General features: G+C 44.2%; 1 protein-coding gene across 1 annotated transcript in view; it reads left to right on the top strand.

Annotated features, from left to right (window-relative positions):
- Nucleotides 1-27,096, top strand: part of ADGRL4 (adhesion G protein-coupled receptor L4) — a 160,053-nt gene that overhangs the window by 65,314 nt on the left and 67,643 nt on the right. The window contains exons 4-9 of the mRNA XM_066597834.1: nt 2,353-2,499; nt 5,441-5,511; nt 7,469-7,648; nt 7,742-7,925; nt 15,629-15,745; nt 22,537-22,739. Of these exons, the coding sequence (XP_066453931.1) occupies nt 2,353-2,499; nt 5,441-5,511; nt 7,469-7,648; nt 7,742-7,925; nt 15,629-15,745; nt 22,537-22,739 (902 nt within the window). The remainder of the gene's footprint in view (nt 1-2,352; nt 2,500-5,440; nt 5,512-7,468; nt 7,649-7,741; nt 7,926-15,628; nt 15,746-22,536; nt 22,740-27,096) is intronic.

Here is a 27,096-nt window from a genome sequence, read left to right as displayed (position 1 = left end):
GTCCTGGGTATAAATAGATGATAGTAGAGATCTCTGTACTGACATCTGATATATCTATACATAGTTATTAGAGCGCCCCCTTGTTACAGTCCTGGGTATAAATAGATGATAGGAGAGATCTCTGTACTGACCCCTGATATAGCTATACATAGTTATTAGAGCGCCCCCTTGTTACAGTCCTGAGTATAAATAGATGATGGGAGAGATCTCTGTACTGACCCCTGATGTATTATATATAGTTATTTGGTCGCCCCTCAGCCATCATTTTTCTAAACTAAATAACCCCAATTTTGATGACCTCTCTGGGTATTGTAGTCCGCCCATTACATTTATTACTTTAGTTGCCCCCTTTGTACCCGCTCACTCTCTGATATGTCCTTCTTGAGTACCGGTGCCCAAAACTTTTCACAATATTCCATGTGTGGTCTGACCAGTGACTTCTAAATTTTCCTACAAGAAAAGTAGAAACAGAGACTTAACCCTTTCCAATCCACTGTCTGACGTCTGAAGACATTATGATTGAAGACTGTACAGCTCTGATGTTGGAAGACATCCAGCAGGGTATTCTTACTGTATATTACTGGCCGCTCTGTTGTCAGGGGCCTCTCCAGCATGTCCCATATCGCAGTACGGGCTCCAGCCAGCAGATGGCGCCATTGTATAATGGCAGAAAGAAAAAGCCCCCTAGGAAGCCCTGAATCCAAAATTGGATTGCAAAGGGTTAAAGGACTTTCCTGCCCTTTTTCAACTGATGACCTACCCTCAGCAACATGGAGGCTGGGGATTGGCTACAACGATCCTGTGACAGGATTGTGCTACCCAGAAGTCAGTGGGAGACAGGGGCAGTGTATGCTGTTTGTTTTATTTTATTCCATAGCCTACTCTCCATCCTGGGACCTTGGGGGGGGGGGGGGGTTATGGCATATACACTGTAGTTATGTGAGGGCTTGTTTTTTGCAGGACGCTGTAGTTTCTATTGGTACCATTTTGTAGTTCATTTGGCTTTTTGATCGCTTTTTATTACATTTTTTCTTGGAGACGAGGTGACCCAAAAAGGCGCAATTTTGGCGTTGTTTTTTTCTTCTGACAACATTCACCATGCGGGACAAATAATAATGCCGTACTTTGATGGATCGAACTTTTACGGATGCAATGATACCAAATATGTTTTTGGATTTTTTTGTTTCGATTTTTATAAATTATACTTCGGGCCCCGTCAGACGTGCGGAGATCTGCGCGTATTTCCGCGCGGAAAAAAAAAAACACACCTCAGGTGTGAACGAAAATCCGCACCTGCCAAAGAAAGAACATATGGCTGGCGATGGACGTGGTCATGTGGATTTTCGTCCGCACGCTTTTCCGCGCGGATCCCCAATCCGCTCGTCTGATTGAACCTTCATGGAAAAGATTTACTTTTTTACATTTGTTACCTTTTATTTTTTTTAATAATTAATAAAAGATTTTTTTACATTTTTTTTCAGCACTTGCAATCATTTGATCATTCATACCGTATAGCGCAATACCATAATATTGCGTTTTATCGCGTTCTGACAGGCAGCTGTACCATAGTGTTGCATCATGCTGTGTTCCGACAGACGTTACAAGACTGATCAGTCACGGCCATCGCCCCCTTTGGACCCCATCTTGAACTCGCCACCACCCCATTCCAAAGTTTGTTCCTAAGATAATGTAATGAGCGCGGCTTGTACTTTAGATTTCCTACCTCTCGGTCCTTAACGACTTCAGACGGAGCTTTTTTTTCTCCTCCAGACATATTGTTATGATGTATCCTGGCAGCTTTAATAAACCTCTGCCATTTTTCGTTTCATTATTAAACCGATCCGTCTCCATATTTTACGTGAGCGTCTTATTTGTTTGCGATTTATCATCCGGCTCAGTCGACAATTATGCACCAATAACCGCATGTGACAACTCGTAAGAAAAACTTCCTACTTAGTCAAAGTTATGGATTTTCCTACTCTAATTACAAACATGAGTAAGTAGGGACATCTTTTCAGGTAATTTATGAGGGAAGTATATTGGTGTCAGCAGCTGAATTCAGAGATATGTAAAAATGGTTCATTCTCTTCCTTATCCTCTTGAAACAGAATATTGTGATGCGGGAAACATTTAATTGTTTCGTTTATTTTTTTTTCTAATCTACGCCTCATTGACAGAAGGAGAAAGGCGAAATTATCTCGCAGACGATGTTTCTTTTTTATATATATATATATATATCTTATAAAATTGCAATTCTTGGGTCTTTGCCACCAGCCATTGACGACCAAGGCGAGGGAGGGGTTACAATCTGTAAATATGTCATTAAACTCCGATTTGACATGGTATTTGCAGATGTAGATGAATGCAGCGGAAACAAGTGTGGCGACCATGCTCAGTGTGAAAATACCACCGGAGGGTACAATTGCTCATGTCTGAAAGGTTATCACTCCTCCTCAGGAAGTTTGCATTTTAAAGCCAACGATGGGACTTACTGTCAAGGTAAGTAGTGGAAATATTATTCCATCATTGTATCATTTTAATTACTACATCAACTTTACAAAGGAAGGATTTTCCTGCAGGTTACATTCCGGATAATTACATTCAGAAAGTATAATAGGTAACAAAAAGGTATTATGGGATTTTTCCGAAATAGTTTTAATTGTGTTCATGGGGGAAAAAAAATGTGTATAAAAAAGTCGAGGAAGTGAAGTCGGGCTGCAGAGAAATGTTTGTTACTTTTTGCAGGTAACTATTGGAGTACCGGACAGGTTGAGCCGGCAGTTCCAATTATTCTTTTAACACCTTGATGATGCAGCCGTTTTTTTTCCCTTCATTTTCGGATTTTCCTCCCCACTTTCAGAAAATGATTACTCTTTTATTTTTCCATCGACGTAGGGCTTGTTTTTTTGGCTGGAGGAGTTGTACTTTGCAATGATACTGTTTAATGTACTGAAAAACTTTAAAAAATTTAAAAAAATGCCAAAGTGGAGTAAAGTGGGAAAAAAAATTGCACTGCCATGATCTTTGGGGAAGGTGGGGGGAGTATTTATGGCATATACACTGTAGCTGTGTCAGGGCTTGTTTTTTGCAGAATGTCTTGTAGACTTTTTGGTCCTTTTTTTGGAATTTGTATGGCTTTTTGACTGCTTTTTATTACATTTTTTCTTGGGCACAGGGTGACCAAAAAAGGGCAATTATGGCTTTGTTTTTTTTTCTGACAGCATTCGCCATGCGCGATAAATAATGCCGTACTTTGATAGATTGGACTTTTACGACTGCAGCGATATCAAATATGTTTTGGGGGTTTTTTTGTTTTGATTTTTGTTTTTAGAATTATGGGGATTTTTTTTCTTTCTTTATTACCTTTTTATTTTTTTAATAGTTAATAAAACATTTTTACATTTTTCTTTTAGTCCCCATAGGAAGGTTGAACTTGTGATTATTTAATCATTCATACAGTATAATGCAATACCATAGCATTGCATTATAGCACATTCTGACAGGCAGCAATATCGTAGAATTGCATCATGACGCATTTTGACAAACCACCTATTCAGGCGTGCCACAGGCATGTCTTGATAGGCAGTAAGTCATGGCAGCCCTTGATAGTCAACTGAATGGCACCTTGCAATCTCATCATGTGGAGGGCCATTTGGGACCACCCAACACCAATCATGACTTTTAAACGCCGCTGTCAGAATTGCCAGCGGCATTTGAAGGGTTAACAGCCATGATCCTGCATCTGCCATGTAGGGAGCAGGATCGTCTCCTAATCTAGCTCCATTCAATCTCTGCATGCCCAGATTGTATCTGCACACTCTGGTGCATTGAAGGGTTATCCTAGTGCTGTAATGACCTGTATGGGCAGGCCAAGCAGATCAAAAAGTGTTAATCCCTTCAAAAGTTTTCAAATATTGTTTCAATTTTTTCAATTGACATTGTGGGCGGGCCGCAGATTTCACGGAAAGCAGGAACTTGTAAAAAAAAAAAAACCATCCGCGTATGTGCGGAATCCGACCCGCCCGTGGACATGAGCAACAGTGGACAAGAGGAGATGAAGCCAACATTGTGGAGTTGCCCTTAAAGGGGGTTTTAACACCACTGACTTTTATCACCTATCCATGACCAATCTCAGTACTGTGGGTCCCATGCCCACCTCTCCTCCTTACTGTGGAAATGCTGAAGGAATTGAAAGGAGCAACAGTTACACATCTTCAATTAATCTCCCAGAATGCTCAGACTTGGCTGTTTCCATCAGCTCCACTTAAATAAAGGGAGCAGCGCTGCGCGTGTGCAACCGCCAGTCCATTCAATCTCTATGTCATTGCGGTTGGGTTCAGCGAGCCTACAGCTACGGGAAAAGGGGGACACAGTACCCCCATTCTCAGGATTAGTAGTGGTCTCAGCAGTGAGACCCCTACTGATCAGACTTCAGTGAGGTGCACCGACAAACTAATTTCTGGATGTCCCGGTGGAGTCATGTGCAGGAAGCATGTGCAGAGGTAAATGGAGTTCCTGCGGTTTCACACTATGGAGCCATAGACACTCCATGTGCTGCCATATGGGGGCTCTTTATGGTATTGAATTATATTCTCCCTGTAGAGCCCCCTTCAGAATATGGCATTAGATGGAGCGGACTAGGATTATTTTACCTTGGACTCCTGAGGCCAAATGCTCCAATCTTTGTTCCCATGACAAAGTTGAGGTGCGATCCTGCTAATATTTTAATACATTAGATAATTGGGCTTATATGGAGTTTTTCACACTTGGGCAGAGGGGCTTTTTTTGTCTTAAAGCCATTATTCTAGAGACGTAACCACAGGAATTACCTACTTCGCCTCCCTATTTCAGGTATTTACACCATTTTAGTTTTCCATTCGTAGGCCATGCTACGGTCTACAGAGCTCCAGATTATCAAGTCCATGAGTAGATTATATTCACAAGTCTAAGGAGATAACACTTAGATTAACATTAGGTCATTTAAACTAATCTAAGCCTACAAATGTAAAATGCAACTTTAAAAATAAAAAGTACTTGCAATACCACCCCTAACCATTTGGTGTGCTGTTAAGGCAACATATAGAATTCAGTGCTCCAATGTGCTATCTAGTTTTAATATATTCTGATGTTTTACATTTTACACCCTGGAAAGTACAACTCACACAAAGTTAATGTATGAGAAACAGGAAAACATTATATCACCATTGCAGCGCCGGCCGCGTCTGTTCTTCCTTGAAAGTCTTTTCTTTCAACTTTACTCCATTAGGTGCAATTATTTTCCTTCCATTATCTTCACATACATTAAAGTCCTTCATTATTTGCTGTGACTTAGGCTAGATTTATTAACACCGCAAAATCCATAGTACTTAAGAGAAACTATTCCGGCATTCCGTGTATTAGGTTGTTTATTTATTTTTATACTTTCCTTTCTTCTTTATAGAAAATGTGAAGATTAAATGTCATCTGGATGATCGCTGCATCTCCACGCACATCAATCAGACAGTTAGCAAGGCAAGTATGGCCGAGGATATGGTCTAGTTACCCAGTGCTTCTGTTTGCTGTTGGTGAATAGCTTCTAAAACCAAAGATCTCCAACCTATCGCTCACCAACTGTTGCAATCACTACAACTGCCAGCATGCCGAGCCATTGACTGTGCAACTGTAGTCTTGCAACAAATGGAGAGCCACAGGTTGAAGACTACAGTTCTAAAGAATTTTCACGACCCGACTTCTACATCCAAAGACAACCTGTTACATCCTTTAAACCATCAAGACGAGCTGCTTATCTTTACAGCTGCCTCCCTCTGGGGTCTTCGTTTGATTGTAGCCACCTACCCCTCCATTCACCCGCAATGAATTCTGATATTAGTCCACTGTCAGGTTTGCAGTCTCTACCACCCAGTGTCAATGGTTGAGATGGTGTTTGGTTGAAACTGGATCGTGGAGGCTGCCGGGATTACAGATAGAGTTAATACAGCAGTTAACCCATTTAAAAGGCCCACCAAAGGCAGGGGGCTTCATCTGTCACCTAAATGTCTTGACTACAATAAGATTGCAAGCAGTTGTTTGTTCATCGTAGCAGCCTGGGACCGTATGGAGGACCCTAGGCCTGCAATGTATTTCTGCCTATTAAGCCCTGCCTCTGCCAAGGCTTAACAGAGAATTCCAATTTTGGGAATCCTATTTCAGTATATTGTATTTCTCCAGGCGTTTTAATAAAGGAGTTTTTCCATCTCAGGAGTCCTATTTCAATGTGTTCCAAATCTTAAAATAATGCACTCACCCATAAGATGCTTGTTTCCAAAATGCTTCCATTGTTGTTTACAGCTCATTGCCAAGGGGACTGGTCACTTTCACTATCAAAAGGAGGAGGACGGCATTTACACTTGTTGCTTCTTCTTTCATCTAAATCTGGTGGCTGGGATCTCAGGCGCGCATGCGCCCAAGCTCCTAGCCCCCCCACCCACCCCCACATACCCCCATTACAGCTGTGCTCTGATATTTCTTTCCGTGGAAGGGCTTCTGGGCAGCAGAAACAATGAGGACTTGTTATCGTTGCACAGAAGCCCTTCTATTGAAATAACAACCAGAGCACAGAGGTAGTGGTGTCGAGGCCAGGAGCTAGTGCGCATGCACTACTGAGATCCCAGACCCCAGAGTTAGATGAGAGAAGGAGTAACAAGTGCATAAGAGCCAGCCACCTCCAATAGTGGAGGATGTTGGTATCCTTGGCCAAGAGCTGTGAACATCAAGAGGGCAGAGAAAGCAATATTTGGAGATCGGGGCATTTTGGAAAGAAACATCTTCTAGGTAAGTGCATTGTTTTGAGATTTAGATTGCATTGAAATAGGATTCCCAACGCTATTGTGAATTACAAGTGTTCTACAATGGGTAATATGTGATATGTATGTAATTGTTTGATTTCTATTAATACTTTCAATAAAAATGATTGAACAGAAAATCGGATTCCCGAGATGGGAGTAGCCCTTTAAAAAAAAAACTGAAGAAATACAATACACTGCAATACCGAAGTATTGTATAAGTAGTTTGTGTAAGTGATGGGAAAACGTTCAAGGTCCCTATGGAGACTTATAAAAAAAAAGGTCATAGATGAACGACTGCCTGTTTACATATAAAAGCACGCATTTACATTGAGCAATAATCGTTCAGATTCCCACTAGATGCGGGAATCGGAACGATTTATCAGCCCATGTAAAAGGGCCCTAAGCATATAACATCCAGTCAGGATTGGAGTTTTCTGCGATGCCACCTATTGCTGAATGGGGAGGGAGACGATCAATCACAGCCTCTCCCCTGTTATTGCTGAATTGTTTTTGCCATCTACTGAATATGTTATTACATAACCCAGGTTATATGCAGGTTAATGCACCCATAATATACTGTAGTCAAAAAGTACCAAGACAATGGCAGCAAACCCGCTCCTCTCATCTCTCCATTTCCAATTTAGGCCAACGCTATCAAAGAGCCAATAGCTATTCTAAAAGAAATTCAGAAAAATACGACAAGAGAGCTCCAGCCCGTAGATGTCATTTCATACATTGAAGTGCTCGCTGCTTCTTCTCCACGGCTAAGCACTCTAAATAAGACAGCAGCAAACAAAGAGACTCTCACTAATACCACCATTACGGTAAGTGATTTAGGCTTGACATACTTGTTTAAAGCGTGAATAGCAAATGGCAGCGTGCGCCGTAATTACGTCTGTCTTTATTCCCATCCGCAGACTTTTGTTAGCACTGTGAACAACTTAGTTGAAAAGGATAAAATTACAGTTTGGAAGAAGTTAACAGAAGAGAGCAGAAGAAAAAGTATAACCAAACTTCTGCACACCACCGAGCAGCTGGCGCTGGAGCTGTCACAGAACCTCCAGAAAACTACGCAGCTCCATGTTGATGCCAGTGATATGGGTGAGGAAAAATGCTTCTATCATCTCTCTTTCCTTCTGGCTATCCGTCTATCTCTCTATCTATCTAAGTATCAAAGTTCAAAACTAACTGCATTTAGTTTTTTTGTGAATATTTTCAGAACAGGCGATTCTAAGCATTTTTGAAATATGTTTTATCAGTGTATTCTGTACATTTTTTGTCGCTGTGTAAGAAGAAGCTGTTCTGTGCTGCAGATGGCTTCTCCCTTTACAGCGCTCACTTTCCACTGGACTCGATGCACCATCAGGCCTTAGTCACACGGGCGTTTTTTTTTCTGCGATTTGCGGATCGCATGACGGATGCGCATCTGCAAATCGCGTGACTGGGGCCGAAAAATCGCCAGAAAAAACTGCTCCTAGCCGCGTTTCATCGCATTGAATTCAATGGAGCCGGCAATACAGCCGGCTCCATTGAAAGCAATGGGCTGCGGGTGATCTCACGATGAATTTTCGGGAAGGGCTTACAAATATAAGCCCTTCCCTGAAATTCATCCAGAAATGTGTAAAAACAAACAAAAAAAAATATACTCACCTGGTCCCGGCAGACGGAGTTCAGCCGCGGCCGGCTGGCAGTTCTCCTGAACTGCTCTGAGTAGTATTCAGCAGCCGGGGATTTAAAATCCCCGCCTGCTGAATGAGCTGCCTGTGATTGGTCACAGCCTCACCAATCAGAGGCAGCTCTCACTTACCCATTCATGAATTCATGAATGGGTGAGTGAGTGCTGCCTCTGATTAGCTCAGCGCAGGGACCAATCAGGGGCAGCTCTCAGCTGTCTGTGACCAATCCGAGGCAGCTCATTCAGCAGGCGGGGATTTTAAATCCCCGGCTGCTGAATACTACTCAGAGCAGTTCAGGAGAACTGCCGGCCGATCGCGGCTGAACTCCGTCTGCCGGGATCAGGTGAGTATATATATTTTTTTTGTTTTTACACATTTCTGGATGAATTTCAGGGAAGGGCTTATATTTTTAAGCCCTTCCCGAAAATTCATCGTGCGATCGCCGGCAGCCCATTGCTTTCAATGGAGCCGGCTGTATTGCCGGCTCCATTGAATTCAATGGGCAAACATCATTCTTCTCTGCCACAACTGTTACAGCTGTGGCAGAGGCGAATGATTTGTCTACTATATGTTCTCAATGGGGTCGGCGCTGCTGCCGCCGGCCCCATTGAGCGCATATAGAGAAGAGAACAGGAATCGCAGATAGGTGCGATCTGCGATTTCTGTTCTATAATTTATCGGACGAGCGCATAAAAAGCGCTCATTGCAAATGGTTTTATAAAATCGCCGGACGCATGCGCAAATCGCGTGAAAAAACGCCCGTCTGACCGAGGCCTCAGGGTCTCAATGCATTGGGTGTACAGTACTGCATGTCACAACCACTATGCACTAAAACCCTGATAGGGCATCAGCTCTGGTGGGGAGCGGGCGCTGTGATCGGGAGACGCCATCTGCAGCACCGAATGACCACTTTTTACACTATCTATCTCAGGGGTGCACCTCGTTTTTCTGGTTTAAGGGATATATTGTCATACTGAAGCACTTCCAAGGACCCACAAGGATATTCCCATCTGAGACATTTATGATCTATCCTAAGTATATGCCATGATAAATCCAAGTAAGTTCCATTTCCAGGACTCCCACCTATTGGAAGAATGAATGTCACAATTCTCCCCTGCCAATCAGCCCTCCAGAGAGGAGGAGACAATGCATGTGGCTCCTTCCATTGTAGATGATGGATGTCTAGGTAACGGATGGGCATTTTGCAAGTCCTATAAATTACAATGGAGATGGCTGCATGTATATACGATGCCTCTAACTCATATACTCATTTCTGGAGTGCCAAAAGGGTCAAGACACCTTATTCTCCTAATATATAGGGGACTCAGGCATGTTAACACAGTGCACTGTTAGTACTTTTCGGCTCCTGTTGCCCTGCTATGTGCCAATCCTCTTCACCCTGAAGCTACATATGAGCAGCCACATAGTTATTTCTGTGTTCAGATGACTGGGGCCACATATAGTAGTGTTGTGGGTCCCATATGGTCCCAAGACTTCATATTCTATACTCTTGATCTATCTGTTTCCTTCCTATTTGACTTTCGTCTAACAACGGAAGAAGCACTTGGGTAACTCCGGTTTTCATCCTTGAGTCCTTCTAGGGGGATTTGGTCATTACTGCGCAGTCCCCAAGCCATTACTTGCAGAGATAGTCTTGACTGTCTGGCTGCTGACACTGCTTAGGGCTGAGGTGTGGTATCTGTGCAGTGGTTGAGACACGAGGCACACACAGAGGAGATGGCGGGTGTAGAGATAGCACTTGTCATGGTGGCTCTACCAAACTCCTCCCCAAAGGGGCGCATACATACTGAGGCGAGGCACCGCTAGGACTCTTCCACACAATGCTGGGACAGCAGTTACTTGTATAATGGTGTAGTGGACTTGAGAAATTGTCACTCGTGATGCCAGCGTTCCTTCATACAGTTGGTTGCCCGGCGGGAAAGATAACAAAGTCCACACACAGTTATAGTTGAATACCTCTATCACTGGGAATGGGCAGTGACTAGAATTTTACTTCTTTAAGGTAACTTTCACAAACCAGTGCAGGAAGAACAGTTAAGCAAGGTCTGGGAGGAGAACACAGGATGACACCAGGCCTAGTTATCTGTACGACTCCACTCCTGGACAGACACCGGAGGTGGACAAAACACTCTGCAGACACTCACTTGTGCTTAGTAGCTTGAACACTGCAAGGCGGGCTCCTTTCTCCACTCACTCTCTAGGTAGGGGTCTTGGGATGGGAGCACCAGGATGCCTCTCCTCAGTCTCCACTCTTTACCACATGAGGGTTAAAGGTACTCCCATGCGGCCAGCACTCCACTCCACACTCTACCGTTGAAGCACTGAACTCCCTCTCTGGGAGGATGCCTAATACAGCCAGAGGTATGTGGTGATGGGTGGGGGAAAGTTTTATGGAGCCTGTGCTGGCCCTTTTAGAGAAAGAGCGGGAGCACATGCAAGCTCTACAAGCAGGGACCAGAGAGCCCACAAAGGATTAAGCATGGATGGCAATTGCATCTGGGATCTGGATTGATGACCCCTGAAAATTCTCTAACAGAGGAGAAGAGGGGTCAAAGCCAGGTAACCCCTTCAAGGAGCCCACATCTGATCTGACCATACGGTTAGCATACCACCTCTCCTTGCACTATGGTTTCCCAAGGTTTCTATTAGAAGTCTTCACTTTCTGCCATCAGTTTCAGGACTATCATTATCCAGTATTGGGGTCATCTGAAGGCTTCATGTACAGAAAATAGAAAGTGACACAGAAATAATTGTCTTTGCCAAGTGCTGATTCGGGGAGTTATCAAGTAATTATAGAAATTCACTCGAGTGGATTTTTAATGTAAAGAGTCCAAGACGGCAGATTTTCCAAATGACTACAATTTTATATTGTCTGGTAATCTGTAAGAATAACAAGGCTACAGAGCGGCTCATCAGGTAATATCGAATGCGCGTCCAATACGGTCAAAGTTTATGTCTTTGTTTACCTTGGAATGTATCACCATAACTACAGATTGGATCCTAATCTCTGCTTATAGGAGAGCAGAGGTTAGAAAAGCGTAGTCAATAGTTAACGAGTATAGCCGAATGCAACCGTACAGGGTTACCATGGTAACGTATCAAAACAGAGCGGTCTTTGCAAGGGTTAAAACTGCACTCAAAGCCTTAACTCTCCCTGTAATTTACTGCAACCAGTGTTCCTTGTGCTTTAATTCGCTACCTGGGCTGGAGGAGACATCTCGGTGCACGAAGAAGGAAAACCACCAACCTAAAGTTAGATCTAAAAGTGTAGAGGACTTAAGGACGGTTGTCCCGCGAAAGAAAGTGGGGTTATACACTTCTGTATGGCCATATTAATGCACTTTGTAATGTACATTGTGCATTAAATATGAGCCATACAGAAGTTATTCACTTACCTGTTCCGTTGCTGGCGTCCTCGTCTCCATGGTGCCGTCTAATTTCAGCGTCTAATCGCCCGATTAGACGCGCTTGCGCAGTCCGGTCTTCTCCCTGGTGAATGGGGCCGCTCGTGTCGGAGAGCTGGTCCTCGTAGCTCCGCCCCGTCACGTGTGCCGATTCCAGCCAATCAGGAAGCTGGAATCGGCAATGGACCGCACAGAGCCCACGGTGCACCATGGGAGAAGACCCGCGGTGCATCGTGGGTGAAGATCCCGGCGGCCATCTTGCTAAGGTAAGGAAGAAGTCGCCGCAGCGCGAGGATTCGGGTAAGTACTAAACGTTTTTTTGGGTTTTTTTTAACACATGCATCGGGGTTGTCTCGCGGCGAACGGGGGGCCTATTGAATAAAAAAAAAAACCGTTTCGGCGCGGGACAACCCCTTTAAGGACGGTTGCACCAACCTTTTGATCTGGATTTCACAGATGGGCATAAACCTTCTAAGTTAGTCATCCCTACACCTTATTTATCATTCATCACTGTCCATTATAAAGGTGTCCTTGTGTGACGCTTCGATATACATTGAATCGGTCTTCACCTCTTGTAATCGTATGCATTAACCCCTTAAGGACCAAGCTGTTTTGTACCTTAAGGACCAGACACTTTTTACGGATTTTACCCATGTGGTGGTTTTACTGCTCTATTTTTTTCCTTTAGCTACCAAAATTATTTTTGCTGTGTTTTTTTTCCTGTGACATATAGGGCAATTTTTTTTACATCTTTTTCACTGACTTTTTTTTTCCATTTTTAAGATTTATTGGGGGTAAAAAGCTAAAAAAATGATTTTTTTTAACATTTATAGTCTTTTTAAATTATTTTTATATTTACACTAAAATAAAGTATGGGAATGGGTTCCTCTATTTGTTTCGGACGTTTTGATATATAGTATGTATGGTTTTGGTTTACAGGGCGCTTATAGCAATGTTTGTGGTTGGTGTCGGTTTTGGGTTATTTTCTTTCATATGTATATATTCTTGTTTTATTCTGGAATTGTATTTTACTTATTTATGTATTTGTGTTTTTTACTATCTATGTCCCCCATGATGTCATGTAAGACCTCTGGGGGACACTCACGTTTTTTCTTTTTATTATTTGACACTTTCCCACTGTAGCTTGGGCATCCATAGGTGCCCTAGTTATAGGGGAAAACAGCCCCTGTAGTGACATTAGTCACTGGCAGAGCTATCCAGGGTCTAGTCTGACCCTCCAGCTCTCCAGTAGCAGGAAATCCTGGGAGGTCACATGACCCCCTGGGCTCCCGTAGTGAAAGTGCCTTTTTACTTTCACTTTCCCCACACAGTGCTCATTGAGCACTGTGTATCGGGAAAGCAGAAGGCAGAACGGGTTAAAAACTCCTCCTGCCTTCTGCTCTGGGTTATCAGCAGTCACTAACAGCTGAACACCCGTTCCTGCCTCTGATTGATTGCAGAGTCAGGAGACTTAAAGCACTGCCGTAAATTTACTGTGGCTGGTCCTAAATGGGTTAAGTCAAGGAGCATGAAACTGCCCTTCTGGCCATACTGTAAGTACAAGAAGTGTGTGATGTTGCGTAGATTCTGGTTATCCTCCCTGAGGTCCATTATTGGACAAGTGGAGACTGTCTGCTGTGTGTTTGTCCGTCAGCCTAGTTTATATTTTAATAGAACCAATAAAGTTATTTTTTAGACTATTTCTCTGATAGGAACCTTTTGATGTGAGATTAACAAGAGGTGATCTCCGATCAAGTAGAAAAACACTGTAGCAGCATGGTTTAGCCCTTGATCGAGGTTCAAATCTTGGTTCAATTTGATCCTCTGATTTTGACGGCTCAAAGTCATTGAGCGAAGTTCAACTGTCGAAATCCAAGCAACACAGCGGAAGAGGCTGACACCCAGGCGCAGAGACTTGACTGACGTATGGTGGTAGGTGGTACTTCAGCTCAGCCACCCTTTTTCTGATAACCAGTAAGGGTCCCCATAGACTATGACTAATCGCTGGGTTTTCTCCAGCAGCAGGACACCCTGTGATATGCTTATTGACAATGAAATATTTTAATCAAATGATATTGTCCAAAAGTGAAGGAGATCTGAGAGTTAAGGCTCAGGTGCGACCTGCCGGTGCATTGTGACTTAGATGAAATGAACTTTGACGGTTTAGGTGTTCTTTTATAGAAATTACTTTTATATAAGACCAGTAACTGTAAAGCGTTTTGAGGTACATTGACCTCTTCATCAGACAGCTGGATTATTAAAAACTCCTCAGGGTCTCAATAGCATAAAAATGTTGACCATTGGTGGCCAGCGGTTTGACTTGGATGGCCGAGGGCAGAGAAAGTGCTGGCCACCAATGTCTGATGAAGAGGTCTGTGTACCTCGAAACACGTTGCGCTTGTTGGTCTAAAATACGTCATTTTTATAAAAAAAATACCTACACAACCAAAGTTCATATCTAGAGATGAGCAAGTAGACTCGCTAAGGCACATTGCTCGAGCTAGTAGTGCCTTAGCCGAGTATCTCCCTGCTCGTCTCTAAAGATTCGGGGGCCGGCACCGGTGACAAGTGAGTTGCGGCGGGGAGAGCAGGAGAGAGAGATCTCCCCTCCGTTCCTCCCCACTCTCCCTCGCTGGCCCCCGAATCTTTAGAGACGAGCGGGGAGATACTCGGCTAAGGCACTACTCGCTCAAGTAATGTGCCTTAGCGAGTATACTCGCTCATCTCTATTTATATCATGTAAGTCAGATTCCACCAGCAGGTCGTACCTGAGCCTTAGCTTTCCCAAATCACTTTCTCCTGCAGTGCTAATATGCTCAACCAGCACACTAGACTGGCAGCGCCTACTCTGTTGACCTTCCCAACACGGTATACTCTCCGCTTTGAGGTTAATCTGCCCGCTTTTCCTCCTTAACCCCATCGTCCAAAGTGGACATGCCATTTAAAGACATGTTCCCATCGGGGCCAAACATGGTACACCGCTCTATACTGGGAGGACCGAAACAGCAGAGTACAGTTGGGAAATGTTATTTCCATAACTCCCATAGAAGTCAACGAGGAGTCCTGCAAACAGTGCAGCACAGAAAGTTACATTGTTTCCGCAGCTCCTGAGTTATGGAAACAGTGTATCTCTCAAAGGCAGATTGTAAAGGTTCCGCAGCACGTATTACATTGCATTGTAAAAACTTGAAGGCAGGTTCCCTTTAAGGATTATATTACAGCTCGATACAACTTTCTGAATCCCATAGAGCTATGATATGGGGTCCCACAGTACTTCTGAATGCCTCCAATTTCATATAGGGGGTTATATATGCATTTTCTGTACTGAAATGCTACATTAACTCCATAGTGCAGAGCGGCAGGAACTCGGCGTGATTCCATCGAGCCTCCATGCATGAAGCGTGTAGGTACAGTAGCATAATACCAATGGATAATGGCGCTCCCCTTTAACAATATGCTTCATAAATTCACTTACCGCACATTACCCCGGAATAATTTGATGATTGTTTCCTCCACAAAGAGCGGCACTTTATCAGATATTGTATATACAGAATGTTCTTTGTCTTCACGAATTCTGCGCCTTGACTTCTTGAAGACTGTTCCCTCTTGTACCTATTTTGAGAGCTGTATACATTTACCGTAATTATTTCCGTCAGAAGCCGCACGCGGCCGCAACGCATAATTCCTCTACTGTCTTTTGCAGCTCTCAAACTGTTTACCTTTGACTTTAACCGCATGAAGCATATTCACCCGCTTGCTCTTATGGAAGGAGATTACATCGAGATTTCTCCAAAGAAAAAAGAAGCCTCGCCGTCTAACGGTAAGGAGCGGGCTTACGTCTTTTGTGTGGAGGACGGGAAAGGTTACAACAATTTGCTTTAGGTTTTCAGCGGGTTAAACAAGTCTGCCGAAAGCTTCGGATATTCCATTTGCAATGAAAAGGCTAATGATCTAAATATTTGTATGCAAATTGAGCCAGGCGCAGAAATAACGGGCACATTAATGGGCCGTAATTAAAGGGGAACCATCATTAATACATACAATTGTTTATTATGCTATTTTGTACTGCATATTTAAATGTAATTAAACTTTACGTTTCTTCATTAGAAATAAAATGAGCAAAATGTGAATGGCTGTCTCTGCTCTTAATTATATTGTGCCATAACTTCTTATAGGCCGCGGATGAATAACTAAAGCGCCATATGCACTGGGGGAATTTATATGGTGCCGGAATTATGGCCGCACGGAGACTCAGCTACTGGAAATATACCATATACAGGAGGGATTATTCAATGATTCCTTCAGTCTATCAAGGCTCTGGCATGTTAGTACTGGGGGTATGTACCCTAAGTGCTGGGTGCCAACGAACTGAACCTTTGCCATGGGCAAAGGAAAGCATATCTACACTGAATGGCTACCTTATTTGGGACACCCATCTAGTAGCACGTTGGACTCCTTCAGAACTCCAGCAATTCATTGCGGCTTAGGTTCCACTAGGTGATTAAATCCTCCTGCAGAAATATTGGCCCCTGTGGACAGGAAGTTATTGTAGTTGCTGCAGATTAGAGGGAGGTCCTGACATGTTCTGCCCAGCCAAGAGGAAGGGGTCATCAATTCATGCTGCTTGTGCCAAATTCTAACTTCCCATCAGTACGGTGCAACAGAAATCTGGATCCATCTGACCATACCATGGCTTTCCACTCCTCAGTGATACAATATTTGTGTTTTTTTTGCCCCCTTGAGTCTTGCTTTTCTGTTTCTCTTCACTGGAACTGGTGGTCTGGTGTTATAGCCCATCTTTGGTAAGGAATGGTGAGCTGTGCATTCAGAGACATTCGTTGGAGTACCAGCATCGTTTTCGGTTGCAATTGACTTGACTGTCAAGTCAGATGATGTGATTGATGAAGTGATAACAGCAGCAGGAGAGGAGGGTGCTGATTTTGTTGGGGCAGTGACCTGTACGCTCATCTGATTAGGGTTACATGTAACGGTGGCAGTGTCATGAAGTGAGTGGAGAGAGAACACCCTGTAACCAACAGAATAATGGAAGTAGGAGAGAAGTATGCAGATTTTTTTGGAGGTAGTGACCTGTTCACCTATGTGAGTATATTAATGAGGGCAGGGTTATATATGACTGCTGTAGTGTCATGAGAACAACTTTTAGCCAATAGGATGATGGGAATCATAACAGCAGCAGAAGAAGCATATGCTGATGTGTTTATATGGATGAGGACAGAGTTACATGTGTCATGAAGTGAGTGTAGAAAAACACCCTGTAGCCAATAGAATAACAGGAGTTATGACAGCTACAGGAGAAGAGTGTGCTGATTGTGTTGGGGCAGTGACCTGTTCACCAATGGGAGCATATTAGGAAGGACAGGATTGTATATGACTGTTGTAGTGTCATGAAGTGAGGAGAGAGAACACCTTGTAGCTGATCGGATGATGGAAATAATGACACAAGCAGAAGAAGTGACCTGTTCACCTATGTGTCTATTAATGAGGATAGGGTTACATGTGGCATTGGCAGTGTCTTGTAGAGAGAGAACAGCCTGTAGTGAATTGAAAAATGTGAATTATGACAGCACTAACATAAGAACAATATGGTGATTTTGTTGGGGCAGTGACCTGTTCACCAATCTGAGGATATGAAGAAGGTCAGTTATATATAAGACTGTTATAGTGCCATGTAGTGAGTAGAGAGAGAACACCTTGTAGCCAATAGGATGATGGGAATAATGACAGCAGCAGAATAGGAGTAGGTTGTTCTTGTGGGGAGCAGTGACCTGTGCACTTATGTGTCTATATTAAGAGAGAGAACAGCCTGTAGAGAGAGAACAGCCTGTAGAGAGAGAACAGCCTGTAGCGAATTAGAAAAATGGGAGGTATGACAGCAGTAGGAAAAGAATAATATGTTGATTTTGTTGGGGGCAGTGACCTGTTCACCAATGGGATTATATTAAGTAGGACAGGATTATATATGACTGCTGTAGTGTCATGTAGTGAGTAGAGAGAGAACACCTTGTATCCATTAAAAGGAACCGCCGGAGCCGGAGTTTAGGGAACATAGGCGGAGGCAGACATGACCGGGTAACGGGGAGTGAAGGGTTAACAGGATAGATTTTGCTAGAAGAGGGAGGGGGAGTCAGTGGAAGGCTAGGAAGAGGGGGGGAGGAGTCAGTCTGCGTGGGGTAGACTAACTTCAAGCAAGACGGCAAAGAGTCCCACCCGCCCGCCCGGAAGATGGGGGGGCGGAGGCATTTGTCATAGCAGCTTGGGGGGGAGGGGGTCCCTTGGAGCCAGTAAAAGGGGAGTAGGGGGGTAGCAGGGACTGGATAGCTTCCTTCCCCTCTTTGATGTGGTTTATTTAGGACTGTCGCCTCTGGTTATCGCAGGGCGGGCCCTGCTGAGTTGGTGGGTATGGTTAGCCAAGTTATGGCTAGCCGGCCTCGGGGTCCGGTTGAGGCGACCTGGGGCGAGGTGATGAGTGGTGGGCCCCCGAGTCTGTCGTGTGGCGGCGGGGGCAAGTGGTAGGAAAATAGTGCCGCCCGAGTCCGAGGTGCGACCAGCGACAGGTACAGCTATTTTCCGAGGGTTATTGGTGAGGCGGCAGTTAGTTTTAGGGTTAGGGCTCCAGGGATCTCTCTCAAGGTTTAGTTCAGAGGGGGTTAAAATTGTCATGATATGTTTATGTTGTTTGTAAAGAAACATGGCTGCTGTGGCCATAATTAATCCAAGTTACTGTGTTGGTGGTTATTGGAAGGAACGGGTGAAGAGGGGTGGGGGGTAGTCAGGTCACAGTGGCAATGACTTCGTAATGCCCAGGTCATGATGGGAATGATGATACAAGCAGAAGAAGAGTATGCTGTTCTTGTGGGGAGCAGTGACCTGCTCACTCAGGTGACTATATTCATGCAGATATATGTGACTATCACAGTATTGTGAGGACAGAGAACACCCTGAAAATGATGACAGCAGCAGAAGATGAGGGTGTTGTCTTTGTAGGGGAAAGTAACTTGTCCTCTTCTGCAATGTTGTAGTAGAAGCCTGGTTCATCACAAAGTCATGGAGCTTGGTAAAAGGATTTTCTTATTTGACCGGAATTACCATAATGTGTTGGGTTTGGTCACAAATAGAGATGAGCGAGCACCCAAATGCTCGGGTCCGCGTTATTCGAGTCGAGCTTTTAGTAAAATTCGAGAGCTCCACTCGAGTAACGAACCCCATTGGCTTTTTTTTCTTCTTCTTGGTTCGTGTGTGTCTCTCTCTCTCTCTCTCGGGAAGGGGTCAAAACAGGCATGTCACAGCGGGGAGGAGCCAAAAACTGGGGCGGGGTCGAACACAGCTTGATGCTTGTTCGAGTAACGAGCACCATCGAGTATGCTAATACTCGAACGAGGATCAAGCTCGGCAGAGTACGCTCGCTCAACTCTAGTCACAAATAATCCTAATTTTCCCATATTTTGTACATTTATGAATGTCTGAGATTAAGTTATTTCAGATTATTAAAATATTGGATGATTACTATATTATTTCTTCATAGCGATATAGGAGATTATAGATCCATGAGGACCGCATGCAGCATACAGACACCTGTGTACAGTATATTGTTTCCTTTAGCAATTCAGACACCAGGATCCTGGCTCTGAATACCAATGACAATGGAGGTGAATAACACTGCTAGCTCAGTCCTTAATAGCCAGAGCAAATGACTTTAAAGAACGATTTAATCAAAGAAATGTGCCACAGCTCATTAAAATAGTATTAGCTGAATAAATGAGCACAATGCAATGCTAGACCTGACAGCATTTGTCAAATCGCCCCCTCTAGTATTAATCTAGGTGCAATTAGGCAAACAACCATCTACCGTGTATTTAGGGGGAATATACATGTATTTACTGTTTGTGGAGGTAGACGGCAGAGGAAAATAAAAGTATCGGACAAAGAGAATAATTATTTGGCAGATCTCTATGCTTGCAATCACATCCATTTCACAACAGGAGATCGATCTTAGCGTGACACGCCGGAACAGATTCCTTTATATGTCTTTAGATAATTGCTAAATGATAGAATAATATGCAAAATCTAAAAAGCACAGCTCAAAGGTGAAGGAAAGACTGGAACTATTCTAAAAACATTTCTCATAAGTCCTACTGCCCTCACCGGGTCCTCCACCGCTCCCATGGACATTACTGATCAGGTTTGTTCAGATCGTGTTTCTTTGCTTCAGATGTTGGCACGTGGTTGGTTCAGGTCAGGTTAGGGAGAGGCCTACGACCTACGGGCACGAAAGGGAGTTTGCTAAGAAAAGGCCTATGGCGAGAGCTGTTGAGAAATGCTCATCTGAAGAGTTTTTCCCCAATGGGGTTAGAAACGGGGTGCTCAGTGTTATATGAGGCAAGCCACGTTAAGTCTACTGTTGACCCCATTCGTGATACCTCAAACTCAACTTTTTCCTGTGGGGACTAATTTCCATTCTATTAAAGTGGACAAGCACTCCAAGATGTGGTCAACCTCGGATTTATCTAAGTAGTTGCAACAACCACGATTACGCTGTGCCTTGGGTCATCTGCAAGGAGTCTGCCCTATGTCCTATGGATGCAGGGTACAGGTGGTTCCTGATGACCAAGCTAGTGCGTACCCTTCACCCCGATGAGATGCTGGTAATCGCCATGCCCTCACTCGTAGAAGAAGCTATGTGTCCTCAACCCTCAGGGCACCAGCCCGCCGATCCTTGGGACAATTTAATAACTGCAGTCAGTTACCGGCTGATCCAGATTTCTATACAGCCAATAATTGGCTATAGGAGTCATATAACCCCATGTTGGGACATCATTGCTGGAGCCGGAAGAGGAGTGCAGCATGTGCAGTCAGAATGGGAGCTGCATGTTTCTATATAGTGCTGAGCACACGTCAATTACATTTTTTTCACTTTAGGCAATGCAATCATGCAGGAGGCGCTGGCTTTCCTGGGCGTTCTCATAAATGTAAATTTGGGTAATGGAGAAGTGAGATGGGAAGATTAGTGATGACTCTGACCTCTGGTGTTAGAGAAAACTCGAAATGACATAATGTGCATATACTGTCAAGGAGACCGTCACTGGCACACGTTCCTGGTGACAGGGCCACTCGTCCTTGACATAATATGGCCTCATTTTTTATTAGCTGTGCCACAAGTTAAAAACAGGGCAACACATTCCAAGGATGGAACATGTAAGCCCCCATATGACACAAAAACGCTACAGAGTTATGCCAACTGAGGGCATGAGAGTGATATGAATGAAGAGGAGGGAGCAGAAAACAGTGGAAAGCGGTGCAGTCTTCTAGACTCAAAAACATTTCCAAGATAGGATATGGTCTGGTCTGATTTTTCTGTTATTGATAACCAGCAACAAAACACGTTTCGAGGTACAAGACCTCTTCCTCAGTAATGCTGGAAGTACACAACTGTGGCGACTAAGTTGTGTGCCTTGGTTCCCTTGGAGAAGTGGGCACACAATTAAGCTGTGGTTGTGTATCTCCAGCATTACTGAGGAAGGGGACTTTAAAATGCACCCAGTTGCTGTTTTTCGTTAATAACAGAGAAGTCAAGCCATGTCCTATCTCGGAAATGTTTTTGAGTCTAGAAGACTGTGCCGCTTTCCAATGTTTTCCGCTCCCTCCTCTTGATTCATATCATTTTCATATTTGGCACTAATATTAAACGGCACTGATTGTTTGAGGAGGGAGCAATTAGTGGAGTGAAAGCTATAAAAGGGTACAGAGAGATACTGTTGTTGGATGACATGACAAGGCTTCTGATTAGTGAGGCCGCTTGCATAGCTTTTCAGCCACGGCCCCACTGGTTCTATCGCACCTCTTCTTGTGGAAACACCATATCCCTATTCCTCCATACTTGGCTCCATTAGTTATGGCTCCTGGCGTTTGTACACAACCAAGTGGATGGCCTCCACTCACAGTCAATTGATGACATCAGATTCCCTCTGCCCACTGAGGTCATCCATTGACAGAGAATGGAGGAAACCACCTACTTAACTAATTACAAGCACTGCTTGCTGTGACTAAAGGAGGTTGTGGGGGGAAATGGAGAAGGTTTGTACAAGGAAACGAAAAGGTGCAATAGAGTCAGCCGGGACACAGCAAAGCTATGCAGCCGTCCGCTGATCAGAGATCACGACCTCTGGTCCTCTGTAACTCAATGTCTATGAAGGGGATTTGGAATGCTGTACTTAGTGCCATACAGGGGTACATAGGGTGCCCATGGTTGCCTACCGCCTCCCACACATGGCTCTACAATGTGCATGAAGCCAAAGACTAGAGATATTGTCACCACAATTTATGAAACCAATACTTATTATAGAGGTCTAACATTGAAGTAGGAAGCACACTATTATCAAGAGATGCCTGAAAAATGACGCCACGTGCTAGTTCTCCAACCATCATCTTCCTATGTCCATAATACATGTATTCCATCCATATGCTCCGAGTATATATATGTGAAATGTCCATTAGAGGCATAAAAACAAACAAAAAAACAAAAAGCCGCAACAAAAGTGCAGAAGCTTTTGATCAGCAGACTGACACGTTTCTATGTTTTTCTGTTGACCCCAGGTACAGTGAGCATCGTGTTCCTTCGGTATGACAATGTTGGATCTCTTCTTGCATCACCTGAAAACAAGGCAGTAACAGACAATTCTAATACTTTGGAGACAAGCGAGATGGTAAACTCACCAGTAATTGCGGCAGCGATCAACTCTAATCCTCCAACGTTTTACCAACTGGAAAGAATCCTTTTTATCCTAAGACATTTAGAGGTGGGTCCAATGATTGTCTAGCAATATATTATGCTTTACAGGAAGTAGCAGTGTGAACCGTCTGTTATATCTGATCATGATTAGAGGCTGCCACATTTATCTGCATGTATTTTATTTTTATCAGTCTTTGTCCGCTCACAACAGCTAAGTAACTCTGTGTCCAGACAATAAGCAAGGCAGCTCTTCTCTTCCTCTCCCACAGCAGGAAGTCTCAGCACTAACAAGCAGCTTAATTAGCCAGCCAGCTACATACAGTGGTGCCCTCGTGTAAATCCACAATCGTTAATTTTTGAAGGACGGTTTGTTTACAGTTAATGGAGACGGGCAGCTGGAGAGACCCCTGCACTCCACCCGTTGGGACGACTGTTGGGCGCTTATGTCCCTGGCAGTCATTCCATGTAGAGCCACCCCAAGAGGCACCAGGACCACATCGACACACGCAGCACGCAGGGACGTTGGTTTTCTTATTGAGGTTAATGGGTTTCTAATTATTTATCAGAAAAGGTCTTAAAAAAAAAAAAAAAAAGTTAAATGTGTTTTCCAAGTGATCTAAGGGCAGACTGACACGGGCACGTTTGTTCCCATTACTTGCTGTTGTGCATGCATTGTGCGTGCAAAAAATGCAGCATGTTCCTATTTTTGCCCATTTGCGCAACCAAAGGCCCCGTAGAAGACTATGGGAGGTGCGCACTTAATAGCCGCGTGATGGCGCAAAAACACTCTGCAATTGTGCAGGAAAAAGAAACCCATCTGTAACTAATTAGGCTAAACAGCCTATTAAATTGGGGCGCAGCCGTGTCCCACGCCCGTGTGAAACTGCCCTGCAAGGGCAAAAACTACAGTAATATGTGCAAAAGTGCATGTGAGTCTGCCCTAAAAATGGGGAGAGGATAGGAAATAGTTAAAAACAAAAAAAACCCTCTGCCTTATATAAGCGGCGAGTGCGATATTGGCGTTTTTTTTTTTTCTGCACCTGCATGAAAATCGTATGTTGCTTCAATGGTAAAAATAGAAAAAAAAACGCATTACGCTCACACAAAAATTGCGTTTATGTTCAGGTGTGACGCTGTTGGGTTTTTTGCTCCCATAGTAAATAACGGGTGATCGCCGCAGAGAATGGCGGGCTGCCGTTCTACATTTTTGCACTCGGTGTGAGCGAATAATCACTCCTGTAAATTAACCCATTGAAAACCTTGGGTCTCATCACGGGTGACCTCTGTGCGTCTCCCAATGCCACATGGAAGTCACCCGTATAAATACACCCAGTCATACTAGCTGCTCCGCTCGCCCGCTGAGGGCTCGCTCACGCAGATTGTCATGGCGCATTTTTTTTTCACAAGCATAATAGGCACGTAAAAAAAACCCGCAGATGTAAGCGGCCGAAGAGAAATCCATCGGCTTCTAGCACCGCTTATTACGTGGGCGTCATATGCATGGACAATACGCTCGAGTGAGTGAGCCCTTATCCAGTGCTGCCTCTGTATATACATTGGCTGCACCTGCGACATTCCATAAACGCACGGACTGCTGCAGCCAATCACTGACCTCCGCAGTGTACGACTCCGGACCGCTGAGAACCGTTGGCTGCAGTAGTAGCAGGTGTATATGGTACGCGAAAGTAAACATCGACCAGCGATAAGGGAGGCCTCGCACGAGCGTATAAACAAAAACACACACGGTAGCGCAATTTTTTGTGCTGTGAAGGTCACACTATCGCGTGCGTATCTGTATTTTATTGTACTTTCTGCACTGCCCGCTCCAGGATTTTAATGGCTGTGCAGCCCTAATTAGTCCCCCTTGTGTTGATTTCCAAATAAAATTGCGCAGTTCGCTGTGCAATTGAGCGCGTATATATTTGCGCTCCCCTATAGACTCCTATGATGCCACCAAAAAACAGCGTGTTGCATGTGTTTTAGCCTGAATTGCGCAGGGAGAAGAGCACATCGGGAACTCATTATTAACCATTTCAATTAGTGCATATTTTTTTTTCGCCGTGTGTAAATGAACACGCCTTGTGGGCACAAAAAGTACAGTAGAATACGCTGATGTGTGCGCAAAAAGGTATCATTCATTCCGCAAATACACACTCAGGCTTTATGCACACGGATGTTTTTACGTGGTTTTGTAGCCGCGATTTCACGCCTGGTTGAATATCGCGACCATATGAGGCTTTTGGATTCCAATGCATTCGTTCACATTGGGCAATTTTGCGCCACAAACAATTGCCCGGCGGTTACAGATAGCACATGCACTGCCGATTCCGTTGGGCACTTTTACATGCGGCAGAAAAAGATAGTTCTGGTTCTATCTTTCGACCGATATACGCTGGCGGTTCCCATAGACTCCTATAGGAGCTGGAAAAAAGGGAGGGGGGACAGTTTAGCAGCGTCCAACGCAGGAAAAGCGTACAGGTGCCTCTATGTAGGCATGGGAAGTCATTCCGAGGATTTAGGCCGAGCGAGGGATTTCTGGGCCGCAGTGTATGTTTTCACTAATGCGTCGCACCCGGCCGCATGAATGGATGAGAAAACACTGATTAAACTTGAGACTTGATCGCGCCAATTCTTCATTCACGCAATTTAACGGTGTGTGCGGGCGGTCGTAAAAACACACATGCTCGTGTGAAGGCCTTCGTTTTTGTTGTTTTTAACCATTTCCTGCCAACTGTGGTTTTTTAGCTAACTGGGAAAAACTTCTTTAACTCCTTAAGGACCCTTTTTATTTTATTATGTGTTTTTCCTCTTTGCTTTAAAAAAGAAAAAATCACAGTTTTTATTTTTCCGTTTCCATGACTGCAGGAGGGCTTGTTTTTTGCAGGATGTACTCCATAAATATGCAGACTTCCTGTGTATTTACTGCACGCTCATGTAAGTACATTGAATTTAGGGCTCGTTCACATCAGCATTCGGAGAGCAGGAAGACGCCCCCGCCAGCCGCATGTATCTTATGATGAAACCAAATGACACCGAATGACCCTCATTGACTATAACGGGGTCCGTCCCATTTCTGGCCAGCAGTCCCAACATTTTGAAATAGTGCAGCCGTATTCTAGTGGAAATCCCAAAGGAGCCTCCGACGCTTTGTAGTTTTTTTCTAATGTAGTATGACTTTTAAAAAATTCTCTCTGCCACTGTATTCGCTATATTTCGACCCTCATAACTTTTAATTGTTTCATCAGTTGTGTTGTGTTGGGCTCGTTTATTGGCTGGTGACCTGGAGTTTAATTAAAACAATTTTGGGATATATAAGACTTTTAGGGCTCAGTCACACGGGCGCATCGGTGCCCGTGTTCCTGCAGGTAGGAGACGGCCGCACTTCAAGACGGACGTCTCTCTGCAGCGCCGAGAGAAAGATCATGTGAGCGGCTTCATTGCCAGTCATGTGTTCTTTCTTCAGCGCTGCGGGGAGACATCCGTCTTCAGGTACGGCCGTCTTCTTCCTGCAGTGAGGGCTCAGTCACACAGGTACATCGGCGCCCGTGTTACTGCAGGTAGGAGACGGCTGCACTTCAAGACGGATGTCTCTCTGCAGCGCCGAGAGAAAGATCATGTGACCGACTTCATTGCCAGTCATGTGTTCTTTCTTCAGCGCTGCGGGGAGTCGTCCGTCTTGAGGTACGGCCGTCTTCCTCCTGCAGTGAGGGCTCAGTCACACAGGTACATCGGCGCCCGTGTTACTGCAGGTAGGAGACGGCTGCACTTCAAGACGGATGTCTCTCTGCAGCGCCGAGAGAAAGATCATGTGACCGACTTCATTGCCAGTCATGTGTTCTTTCTTCAGCGCTGCGGGGAGTCGTCCGTCTTGAGGTACGGCCGTCTTCCTCCTGCAGTGAGGGCTCAGTCACACGGGCGCATCGGCGTGTGACTAAGCCCTTCAATTGCTTTCTATTCAAATTTTCCTTAAATGCAGAGTGACCAAAAAAATGAAATTGTCATAGCGTTTATATTTTTTCGGGATTAGTGTAATATTGTAATAATTTGGACTTTCATGGACACAGTGATACCAAAGTTTATTTTTCACTTCTCTTTTAATAAAACATTAATAAGTTTATACCTCTTGTACATTTTTTTTAGTCCCCATAGGGGACATGCTGATTGCTTATACAGTATATTGCAGTACCATAGTATTGCATTACACGGTGTTCTGACAGGCTATCTATAAAGACTTACCAAAGGCACCCCTTAGTAGGCAATAATTCAGGACAGCCCTGGGGTCTTCAGAAAGACCTAGGCTGCCATGTCAACCTGATAGCACCTAAAGATTATATTGCAGGGGGTCTGTTCGAAAGCGTCAAACACCGATTGGGAATGTGTTTAAGGGTCGGTCCGGTTGCTGGGCAACTTTTTAAGTTGAGTCT

The sequence above is a fragment of the Eleutherodactylus coqui genome, chromosome 3, assembly GCF_035609145.1.
Source record: "Eleutherodactylus coqui strain aEleCoq1 chromosome 3, aEleCoq1.hap1, whole genome shotgun sequence".
Classification (NCBI taxonomy): Eukaryota; Metazoa; Chordata; class Amphibia; order Anura; family Eleutherodactylidae; genus Eleutherodactylus; species Eleutherodactylus coqui.
Note: the sequence above shows the minus strand (reverse complement) of the source record. Positions and strands in the feature narration are given on the sequence as shown.